General features: G+C 42.4%; 1 protein-coding gene across 1 annotated transcript in view; it reads right to left on the minus strand.

The window, feature by feature from the left end:
- Nucleotides 1–11,891, minus strand: part of CDHR3 (cadherin related family member 3) — a 73,428-nt gene that overhangs the window by 58,236 nt on the left and 3,301 nt on the right. Inside the window, exon 2 of the mRNA XM_007468984.1 lies at nt 101–300. Coding sequence (XP_007469046.1) covers nt 101–300 — 200 coding nt within the window. The remainder of the gene's footprint in view (nt 1–100; nt 301–11,891) is intronic.

Consider the following 11,891-nt stretch of genomic DNA (forward strand, 5'->3'; position numbering starts at 1 on the left):
GGAAAGAGGAGGAAATGATCACTGATCCAGAATCCCATCCACCCCATCTTCAGGACCCCTCTTTGTGAGCAGCTCCTATTGGGAGTAAGATGGTGCTTACCTCAAAGTCAGTGTCTGACAGCCAGTTCACCCTGAAGGCCTCAGTGAGGGGACTTGAGTTGATTAGGGGGAACCCTGGGATCACAGGTGACAGTGATGCTGATAATTTCACAGAAAACTTGTGCACTGAAGTCTCAGGTGGAGAATTCTCTGCCACGTTGCTTGTAGCAGGTAAGTGGATTAGGTGTAGTGCATGTCCCACTGCAGATTTAAAAAGGATGCAAAGTGACATGAGCACAAAGCCTTGGAAACAAGGACTTAGCAGCTTGGTCTGTGGCTTCAACTCGTAGCTCAGGGCAACACTGGAACCCAGTCACTCCCCGAGAATGAAGACTCTTGCCAAGAGCTGGAAACAGGAATGCGAGATCATCTCAAAGCCAAGAAAACAACCACCAGCAAACAACCATGAAATCTGCTTCTGTCATTCTGGAAATAACGCTGCTGTCTTTCTTTTGTCTCTCTGCTTCCTTTCTGGTTTCTCCCAGCCTTTGTGAAGAGCCAGGGAGAGGGAAATGTGATGCCTTAGAAGACAGACACCCCTTGGAGGACCCAGTCTGGCCATGGCATCCTTTGTCTTACAAGGGCCAGGGAGTGTCTAAGAATTTATTTTCCTTCTCCGTGTCAGTGTTTGATTCAGAGGCCATTGAGAATGGAGTGTGCATGAGAACTCCAAAATCATGCCAGCTCTCCCCACATCCCTAAGGAATCTCACGGACAATGACTTATTATTACTGGATGCTGTGGGCGTCATGGAGAGGGTCGATCAGTACATCATGCTCGATAGAATGACTCCCATTTCACAGAGAAGGTAGTGAGAGACTCAGGGCAGGCCTGTGAATTACCTTGGGCTGCATTACAAACAGGGAATGTTATGATGTCAGAGAAAATGTGTTTCTTCCAGGAAAGCCTCAGGACACTCTAAGGTCTCCTTGACACTCTGCAGGATTTTGCCAGCACAGAGGAGAGCAGTGGGTCATATTCTTTATGCTTCCATAATGATGGTTCCTGTAGGGGTTGAATAGTGCCCCCCCCCAAATTCATGGCCACCCAGAACCTCAGAATGTAGCTTGTCTGCAAATAGAGTCTTTGTAAATGTAATTAGTTAAGAGGAGGTCGTGCTGGATTAGAGTGGGCCCCAAGTGTAGTGAGTGGTGTCCTTATAAGAACAGGATAGGACACAGAGACACACACAGAAGGAAGAAGTCCATGTTAGGAAAGAGGCACAAACTGAAGTGATGTAGCTACAAGCCAAGGCATGGCAAGCAACCCCCAGATACCAGGAGGTAGGCCTGGAGCAGATTCTCCCTCAGAGTCTCTGGAAGGAACCAATCCTGTTGACACCTTGATTTCAGACTTCTGGGCTGCTTAGCTGTGAGAGAATAAATTTCTGCTGCTTTAAGCTGTTCAGTTTATGGTAATTTGTTACGGCATCCCTAGGAAATTAATACAGTTACCACTTAACCAATGGTCCAAATAAATGCATCATGTAAAATACTTTCTCTTATTTACTCCTCAGAATAATCCTCTCAGATAAATATTAGTGTCATCATTTTACAGATGAGGAAACCAAGCTGAAGTACACATGGTGAATAATAAGTAACGAAGCCAAAATTTACACTGAGGTCTTGCTTCTCAGCCAGCTTCCAACCTTGGCCACCGTTAGCCACTGGGGACAAAAATTCCTGGAATGGGAGGAGGTAGGGGGGAAACAGTAGAAAGATCTGAAAGGTGCAAAATTTCTAGAAACAAACAAGCCATGGGAAAATGTTGGCTTGTATAAGAGAATGTTTTTATTTCAAATTTGGGGGAGGGGATGCAGAGAGGTAGGTAGAAATGCAGGAGAAAGTGAAATATAAACACATTCACCAATACAAGCTTTCCAAAACCTAAAATCATCTGATTTCGTTTACAGACTAAAATGCATTATGCATAAGTTATTTTTTGCTGGCAGCATTACCCGGTTTTATGGGCAAGGACTGTGCAAGGACTCAGAAATGTCAAAACAGCTGAGGCTTAGGGTGATGTGAATACAAATGGATTTTTTTAATCTGTTAAAATTGACTTTAATATTAGAGCATTCTTGTGATTAAAACACCAGCAGCAAAATAGTATGCCTGGAGTATTTAGAGCCAAAAAGTTCCCTAAAATAGTTTTTCAAAATGAGAAAAATAATCAACTGCTGTGGTGGGTTGGGTTTTGTGGGTATAATTCCCTCAAGCCCTCTTTTCCCACCACTGGAATCTCCACCCCACTCCCCCAAGCTGTTCACAAGTGTGTTCCCTCCCAGCTCAGCAGGGCAAGATGGTCATGAGCAAAATGAAAGGTTGGCAGTTTGTCTCCAAGGACCCCACCCCCGACCTGATCTTGCCCCTTCCCACTCACTCCAGTGATGCGTGCCCCTCTAGCCAACGAGGAAGGAGGCCTCTGAGCATGTTTAAGCAAAGATGTAACTCACTACATTTTTCTCAAGAATAGCCTGGGGTAAGGTAGTGCCCAGCCCAAAGGAATAGACTGAAACTAGTAAACCACTCACCTTCACTGGGCACCTACTCACTGGGCATCATGCTAGGTGTGCCTGATTTTATCCATTCTAACCGTGGTCCCCGGATGTAGGTATTGCTGCCACCATTTCACACACCTGAGACTACACACCCAGTAAGTGGCCATGGGGGGCTCTGGCTCATGCATCTGGGTCTGCAGATAACAGACTGCATGTCCCCCACTAAGGACAGTCTGTTGCTCCATGCTCATCAGGTGACCCTGCATGTGGGATGCATCGTGGTTATTCTGTGACCTGGTAGCAGCATAGCAAGATGGTGCTGGGAGCTGGTAAGAGATTGGACCCATGACCAAGATGTTAGATTTGGGTGATGTGATCTGTAAGAGGCCATTTGGGGAACAGCATAAGGCATGGTGCTGGAGTATTAGCTTGATATGGGCTCGGCTATGAGAGGCTTGCTAAGCCCTACTCAGGGCTCCCCACAGCCTCACCTTGAACGGATTGATTACCACAGCCACCAACCTTGCTGCGTGTCCTGTGGCAAACTGGAGAGGCCATGCTCCCCAAATATCTCCAGCCGAAGCTCCTAGTTTGCTTCGTGGGGAGTGTATCCATTGATCTTGTTGTGTTAATTATAACTTGGATAAGCCCTAGGTTTGAGAGGCTAATTCTATGGAAGAACCAACCTTGCAATCCAAGTCTTTGACTCCAAGGACAGGACTCCTTTGCATGGCTCCATGCTACCTCCTTACACTTATAGAGCTTGTTGTGCTCTTCCCTGAGTGGTCCTATTTCACATAGCAGTGAGGGAAATATTTCAGAGGGAAAAGTGGATCTATCCAGTGGCCCTTAAGCACTTTGTGTTGAGAACTACCTATTCCATGTATGGATAAAACCAGGCTGTGTCCTTGAATATGCCCTTTCTGCTGACATTCTTGCTGGAGCTGTTCTGCTCTTCATCTGGAGGCCTCTCTTCCCAGGCAAAAGTTATGTATGCCAGGGTCATGTAACTGAACCCTAAAAACTTTGAGGCAGACACTCCAGGGACACTGATAAGAAAGGTGACCAAGCTTGGATCTCCCAACACTTAGTCCAACACCCACTTTCTCCAGCTTCCTTGCTATTAAAAGCAGTAATAGCAGTATTAAAGCAATAGTAATAATAATAATTAGTGGCTAGGGTCCACACCCTAAAAATAGAGCAATTAATAGGATATAAAATTCACCAAATATTCAGTTCATTCATTCTACAGATAAGTTTAAGGGATGTCACCAGAAAGACAAGATCCAGCCTCATCCACCAGAACACAGGCGCCAGTCCCCTCCACCAGGAAGCCTACACAACCCACTGAACCAACTTTAGCCACTGTGGACAGACACCAAAAACAACGGGAACTATGAACTTACAGCCTGCAAAAAGGAGACCCCAAACACAGTAAGTTAACTAAAATGAGAAGACAGAGAAATACACAGCAGATGAAGGAGCAAGGTAAAAACCCACCAGACCAAACAAATGAAGAGGAAATAGGCAGTCTACCTGAAAAAGAATTCAGAATAATGATAGTAGAGATGATCCCAAATCTTGGAAATAGAATGGAGAAAATACAAGAAACGTTTAACAAGGACCTAAAAGAACTAAAGAGCAAACAAAAAAGGATGAACAACACAATAAATGAAATTAAAAATTCTCTAGAAGGAATAATAGCAGAATAACTGAGGCAGAAAAACAGATAAGTGACCTGGAAGATAAAATAGTGACAATAACTACCGCAGAGCAGAATAAAGAAAAAAGAATGAAAAGAATTGAGGACAGTCTCAGAGACTTCTGGGACAACATTAAACACACCAACATTTGAATTATAGGGGTCTCAGAAGAAAGAAGAGAAAAAGAAAGGGACTGAGAAAATATTTGAAGAGATTATAGTTGAAAACTTCCCTAATTTGGGAAAGGAAGTAGCCACCCAAGTCCAGGAAGTGGAGGGAGTCTCATACACGATAAATCCAAGGAGAAACGCACCAAGACACATATTAATCAAACTATCAAAAATTAAATACAGAAAAAAATATTAAAAGCAGCAAAGGAAAAGAAACAAATAACATACAAGGAAATCCACATAAAGTTAACAGCTGATCTTTCCGCAGAAACTCTGCAAACCAGAAGGGAGTGGCAGGACACATTTAAAGTGATGAAAGGGAAAAAACTACAACCAAGGGGCTTCCCTGGTGGTGCAGTGGTTTAGAGTCTGCCTGCTGATGCAGGGGACACGGATTCGTGCCCCGGTCCAGGAAGATCCCACATGCTGCAGAGCGGCTGGGCCGTGAGCCATGGCTGCTGAGCCTGTGCATCTGGAGCCTGTGCTCCGCAATGGGAGAGGCCACAACAGTGAGAGGCCCGCGTACCACAAAAAAAAAAAAAAAAAGGGAAAAAAAATCTACAACCAAGATTACTCTAACCAGCAAGGATCTCATTCAGATTTGATGGAGAAATAAAACCTTTACAGACAAACAAAAGCTAAGAGAATTCAGCACCACCAAACCAGCTTTACAACAAATGCTAAAGGAACTTCTCTAGGCAGGAAACACAAGAGAAGGAAAAGACCTAAAATAACAAACCCAAAACAATTAAGAAAATGGGAATAGGAACATACATATCGATAACTACCTTAAATGTAAATGGATTAAATGCTCCAACCAAAAGACATAGACTGGCTGAATGGATACAAAAACAAGACCCGTATATTTGCTGTCTACAAGAGACCCACTGCAGACCTAAGGACACATACAGACTGAAAGTGAAGGGATGGAATAAGATATTCCATGCAAATGGAAATCAAAAGAAAGCTGGAGTAGCAATTCTCATATCAGACAAAATAGACTTTAAAATAAAGACTATTACAAGAGACAAAGAAGGACATTACATAATGATCAAGGGATCAATCCAAGAAGAAGATATAACAATTGTAAATATCCATGCACCCAACGTAGGAGTACCTCTATACATAAGGCAAATGCTAACAACCATAAAAGGGGAAGTCGACAGTAACACAATCATAGTAGGGGACTTTAACACCCCACTTTCACCAATGGACAGATCATCCAAACTGAAAATAAAGAAGGAAACACAAGCTTTAAATGATACATTAAACAAGATGGACTTAATTGATATTTATAGGACATTCCATCCAAAAACAAGAGAATACACTTTCTTCTCCAGTGCTCATGGAACATTCTCCAGGATAGATCATATCTTAGGTCACAAATCAAGCCTTGGTAAATTTAAGAAAATTGAAATCATATCAAGTATCTTTTCCAACCACAATGCTATGAGACTAGATATCAATTACAGGAAAAAATTTGTAAAAAATACAAACACATGGAGGCTAAATAATACACTACTGAATAACCAAGAGATCACTGAAGAAGTCAAAGAGGAAGTCAAAATATACCTAGAAACAAATGACAATGAAAACATGGCAACCCAAAACCTATGGGATGCAGCAAAAGCAGTTCTAAGAGGGAAGTTTATAGCAATGCAATCCTACCTCAAGAAAAAAGAAACACCTCAAATAAACAACCTAACCTTACACCTAAAGCAATTAGAGAAAGAAGAACAAAAAAAAACCCCAATGTTAGCAGAAGGAAAGAAATCATAAAGATCAGATCAGAAATAAATGAAAAAGAAATGAAGGAAACAATAACAAAGTTCAATAAAACTCAAAGCTGGTTCTTTCAGAAGATAAGCAAAATGATAAACCATTAGCCAGACTCATCAAGAAAAAAAGGGAGAAGACTCAGATCAATAGAATTAGAAATGAAAAGGAGAGGTAACACCTGACACTGCAGAAATACAAAAGGTCATGAGAGATTACTACAAGCAACTATATGCCAATAAAATGGACAACCTGGAAGAAATGGACAAATTCTTAGAAAGGTACAACCTTCCAAGACTGAAACAGGAAGAAACAGAAAATGTAAGCAGACCAATCACAAGCACTGAAATTGAAACTGTGATTAAAAATCTTCCAACAAACAAAAGCCCACGACCAGATGGCTTCACAGGCAAAATCTATCAAATATTTAGGGAAGAGCTAACACCTATCCTTCTCAAACTCTTACAAATTATAGCAGAGGGAGGAACACTCACAAGCTCATTCTACGAGGCCACCATCACCCTGATACCAAAACCAGACAAAGATGTCACAAAAAAAGAAAACTACAGGCCAATATCACTGATAAACATAGATGCAAAAATCCTCAACAAAATACTAGCAAAAAGAATCCAACAGCACATTAAAAGGATCAAACACAATGATCAAGTGGGGTTTATCCCAGGAATGCAAGAATTCTTCAATATCCACAAATCAATCAGTGCGATACACCATATTAATAAATTGAAGGAGAAAAACCATATGATTATCTCAATAGATGCAGAAAAACCTTCTGACCAAATTCAACACCCATTTATGATAAAGACCCTCCAGAAAGTAGACATAGAGGGAACTTGCCTCAACATAATAAAGGCCATATATGACAAACCCACAGCCAACATCATTCTCAAGGGTGAAAAACTGAAACCATTTCCAGTAAGATCAGGAATAAGACAAGGTTGCCCACTCTCATCACTGTTATTCAACATAGTTTCGGAAGTTTTAGCCACAGCAATCAGAGAAGAAAAAGAAATAAAAGGAATCCAAATTGGAAAAGAAGAAGTGAAAGTGTCACTGTTTGCAGATGACATGATACTATACATAGAGAATCCTAAAGATACTACCAGGAAACTACTAGAGCTGATCAATAAACTTGGTAAAGTTGAAGGATACAAAATTAATGCACAGAAATCTCTTGCATTCCTGTACACTAATGATGAAAAAATCTGAAAGAGAAATTAAGAAAACACTCCCATTTACCACTGCAACAAAAAGAATAAAATACCTAGGAATAAACCTACCTAGGAAGACAAAAGACCTGTATGCAGAAAACTATAAGACACTGATGAAAGAAATTAAAGATGATACCAACAGATGGAGAGATATACCATCTTCTTGGATTGGAAGAATCAATATTGTGAAAATGACTCTACCACCCAAAGCAATCTACAGATTCAATGCAATCCCTATCAAACTACCAATGACATTTTTCACAGAGCTAGAGCAAAAACTTTCACAATTTGTATGGAGACACAAAAGACCCCGAATAGCCAAAGTAGTCTTGAGGGAAAAAAATGGAGCTGGAGGAATCAGACTCCCTGACTTCAGACTATACTACAAAGCTACAATAACCAAGACAGTATGATACTGGCACAGAAACAGAAATATAGATCCATGGAACAGGATAGAAAGCCCAGAGATAAGCCCATGCACATTTGGTCACCTTATCTTTGATAAAGTAAGCAAGAATATACACTGGAGAAAAGACAGCCTCTTCAATAAGTGGTGCTGGGAAAACTGGACAGCTACATGTAAAAGAATGAAATTAGAACACTCCGTAACACCATATACAAAAATAAACTCAAAATGGATTAAAGACCTAAAGGTAAGGCAAGACACTATCAGACTCTTAGAAGAAAACATAGGCAGAACACACTATGACATAAATCACAGCAAGATCCTTTTCGACCCCCCTCCTAGAGAAATGGAAATAAAAACAAAAATAAAGAAATGGGACCTAATGAAGCATAAAAGCTTTTGCACAGCAAAGGAAACCATAAACAAGATAAAAAGACAACCCTCAGAATTGGATGAAATATTTGTAAACGAAGCAACTGACTCCAAAATATATAAGCAGCTCAGGCAGCTCAATACCAAAAAAACAAACAGCCCGATCCAGAAATGGGCAGAAGACCTAAATAGACATTTCTCCAAAGAAGATATACAGATTGCCAACAAACACATGAAAGGATGCTCAACATCACTAATCATTAGAGAAATGCAAATCAAACCTACAATGAGGTATCACCTCACACTGGTCAAATGACCATCATCAAAAAATCTACAAACAATAAATTCTGGAGAGGGTGTGGTGAAAAGGGAGCCCTCTTGCCCTGTTGGTGGGAATGTAAATTGGTACAGCCACTATGGAGAACAGTATGGAGGTTCCTTAAAAAACTAAAAATAGAACTACCGTATGACCCAGCATTCCCACTACTGGGCATATACCCTGAGAAAACCGTAATTCAAAAAGAGTCATGTACCACGATGTTCATTGCAGCTCTATTTACAATAGCCAAGACATAGAAGCAGCCTAAGTGTCCATCGACAGATGAATGGATAAAGAAGATATGGCACATATATACAATGGACTATTACTCAGCCACAAAAAGAATCGAAATTGAGTTATTTGTAGTGAGATGGATGGACCTAGGTTCTGTCATACAAAGTGAAGTAAGTCAGAAAGAGAAAAACAAATACCGTATGCTAACACATATATATGGAATCTAAAAGAAAAAAAAAAAGGTTCTGAAGAACCTAGGGGCAAGACAGGAATAAAGATGCAAATGTAGAGAATGGACTTGAGGACATGGGGAGGTGGAAGTGTAAGCTGGGACGAAGTGAGAGAGTGGCATGGACATATATACACTACCAGATGTAAAATAGATAGCTAGTGGGAAGCAGCCGCATAGCACGGGGAGATCAGCTTGGTGCTTTGTGACCACCTAGAGGGGTGGGATAGGGAGGGTTAGAGGGAGACGCAAGAGGAAGGAGATATAGGGATATATTTGTAAGTATAGCTGATTCACTTTGTTATACAGCAGAAACTAACACCATTGTAAAGCAGTTATACTCCAGTAAAGATGTTAAACTTTTTTTTCTTTCTTTTTTTTTTTTTTAACGTATGTGTCCAAAGGCACCCACCTAATCGGTGGAAGAGGGAAGGTTGGGAGCCAGGGGCCCACTCTCCCTTAAGACATCGTGCACTTTCCTTTTGAGACTGGTGTTCCAAACTTTCTCCGGTGGTCTGAATTCTTGAGAGCAAGAAAGAGGCTTTAATGGAATTTGACTTACACATGCATCTTAATTAAGAAGCAAATTATAATTGCTTGACGGGTACACTTTGAAAAAGAAAAAGCACAAAAAAAGGTTTATTATCCGTCACTGAGCCCACTGAAACATCTAGCTTGTGGTTGAGAGCTGACTGGATGATGGGCTCGCTTGTTTCCAAATGAGCAAAACCACTGCTTTGCCAGAAAGGAACCAAGGAGGCCCCCTCCCTGGAGCACGTGTGGGGATAACGAAGGCCTCCGCAGCCTCAGTTCCAGGGGAGGAAGCTGACCATCTGGATCTCTGACACCAAAGTTGGTGACGTGGTCCAGGAAGTGGGGTAATGCCATCTTCTCCCTCCGGGGATGCAGCAGCTCTTACTTACAGCTCTGTTTTGATACACAGGGCAGGTCTCACCTGAAGTGATAAATACCTCTTCATTCTCTCTATTAACCAATCCAAATGGTAGTGAAAGAAGTCAGAGGAGTGTTGTGAAAAGAGAAGGGGATTTGGAATCAGAGCTGCTTTGTGCCTTGCTGCTACTTGACTGTGTGACCTTAGGCTGATCCCTTAAGTTCTGTTGGGCCCTCTGTCAACTCTATCTCTCAGGGCTGTGTTGCTACACTGACAGTAGCCATTAAACACTTCTAATTGTTCAGTTGTTCAAGAAGACACACAGGACCCAAATGAGAATGCTTCCACATCTATAGTTGATTACAGAAAAAGGATACGGTATAGCAACAACATTAAAGTAAGGATGTGCATCCCAGCTGAACACTGCCTCGTAGCAAGAGGACGGGAGAGGCCCGGTGCCAGCTCCTGCTGTCCTCTTGTCCCTAAGAGCCAGAACAAAGTGCACTTGCTCAGATCAGGAACCACCAACATAGTCACTGATACCCTGGAAACAGTGAGCCCAAGTTAGGGTCTCTGCTGGAACTGTTTCTATTTTGATGCTCATGTAGGTACCATCGTGTTACATAACCAGCGCCAAGAGCAGAGCCCTCTGAGGAGCTCACCGAGGCCAGGTGCCAATCATCAGTCTCACCATCATCAATAACAATGCTTCCAGGCCGCTGCAAACTGTCCCCAAACTCCCGGAAGCCGTGGTTACAAAGCAGTGCTATTAATCAGCAGGCTTCCTGCCTCAAACGGGAGTCAGCTCTGTGCAGGAACTTTACCAAAGCCACTCAGACTAACTGCAGCCCTACTGGAATTCACTGTCACAGGTGCTGTATAAGAAAATGCATACACTCAACATACTAGAAAACATTATACAGTGTTGTTTCACTATATGCAACGTCTTCCTATCCTATGTCTTTCATTTCCACAGTGTATGCCTTCCTGGATGGGATGCTCACCACCCACTTTGGGGGGCTGATTCTTTACCCCGCAAAGGCTAATAGAAGGGAGCCCTTAGTAGGACACAGAAGAAAGGATGGTGAGTCTTGTGATCATTCTGTGAAATCTGCACTTACACCTACAGTGTAAATGGCACTAGGTCATCATTAGCGAGAGAGGGGGTTGTTCGTCTTGCCATGTCACTCTGGTGCTGGCCTGAGGGGGGCTGGCTTCTCGCAAACCTCCTGCAGCTCCTTGGAGGTGGAAAAGCAGGCAGATTCCAGGAAGTGAGTGTTTCAGCTGGAGGTGAGGGGGAGACAGCCCGGTTGCCATGGAAAAGGAAGAGGGAGGGAGGACTGAGGAGGGATGGCCTTTTGCTTCTCTGAGGTTGTCTGAATAGGAAAGTGACATGAGAGAAAAAGTAGAAACTTTTTGTAATGTTCTTTGGATCCCATACAAAGGATTAATCACCCACAGAAAGACTTTCTGGAAATGGACTATACCTTCCTGCCTTTTCAAATTAATAAGAGCATTCAGGAGGGGTTGCACCTGCTTCCTCAGCAGCAAAATACACTGAGCCTGGGGCCTCTTTTGATTCCTGACACCACCTAGCAGGGGTCTAGGCCCAGATGGCAGACTTGGGGATTGTCCTAGAGAGACCAAGATGGCCTCACACCTGGTGCTCCGTGGACAAAACTCAGGTCAGTGGGCCTGGTAACTTTTTCGTGTTCCTGCGGGTCTTCCAGCTACCAAGGAGCCCTTCTTCCATTAAACACACTGGTACTTTACATTTCCCTGAGACTCAGACAAGAGCTAGTTCCCTGGAGACTTTCTCAAAGTGGAGACAACTTCAGTGTGCAGTGGATTTAAATACACCTTTGCTAAGGGGCCTTAGCTAAGTCCTCTATCTCCCAGGAATGACACATGGTCCTTTGGTACGGATGGAGCCAGAGATTGTTTCATCTCAACTCTTTCCCC

The sequence above is a fragment of the Lipotes vexillifer genome, unplaced genomic scaffold (genome assembly GCF_000442215.2).
Source record: "Lipotes vexillifer unplaced genomic scaffold, Lipotes_vexillifer_v1.1 scaffold1002, whole genome shotgun sequence".
Lineage (NCBI taxonomy): Eukaryota > Metazoa > Chordata > Mammalia > Artiodactyla > Lipotidae > Lipotes > Lipotes vexillifer.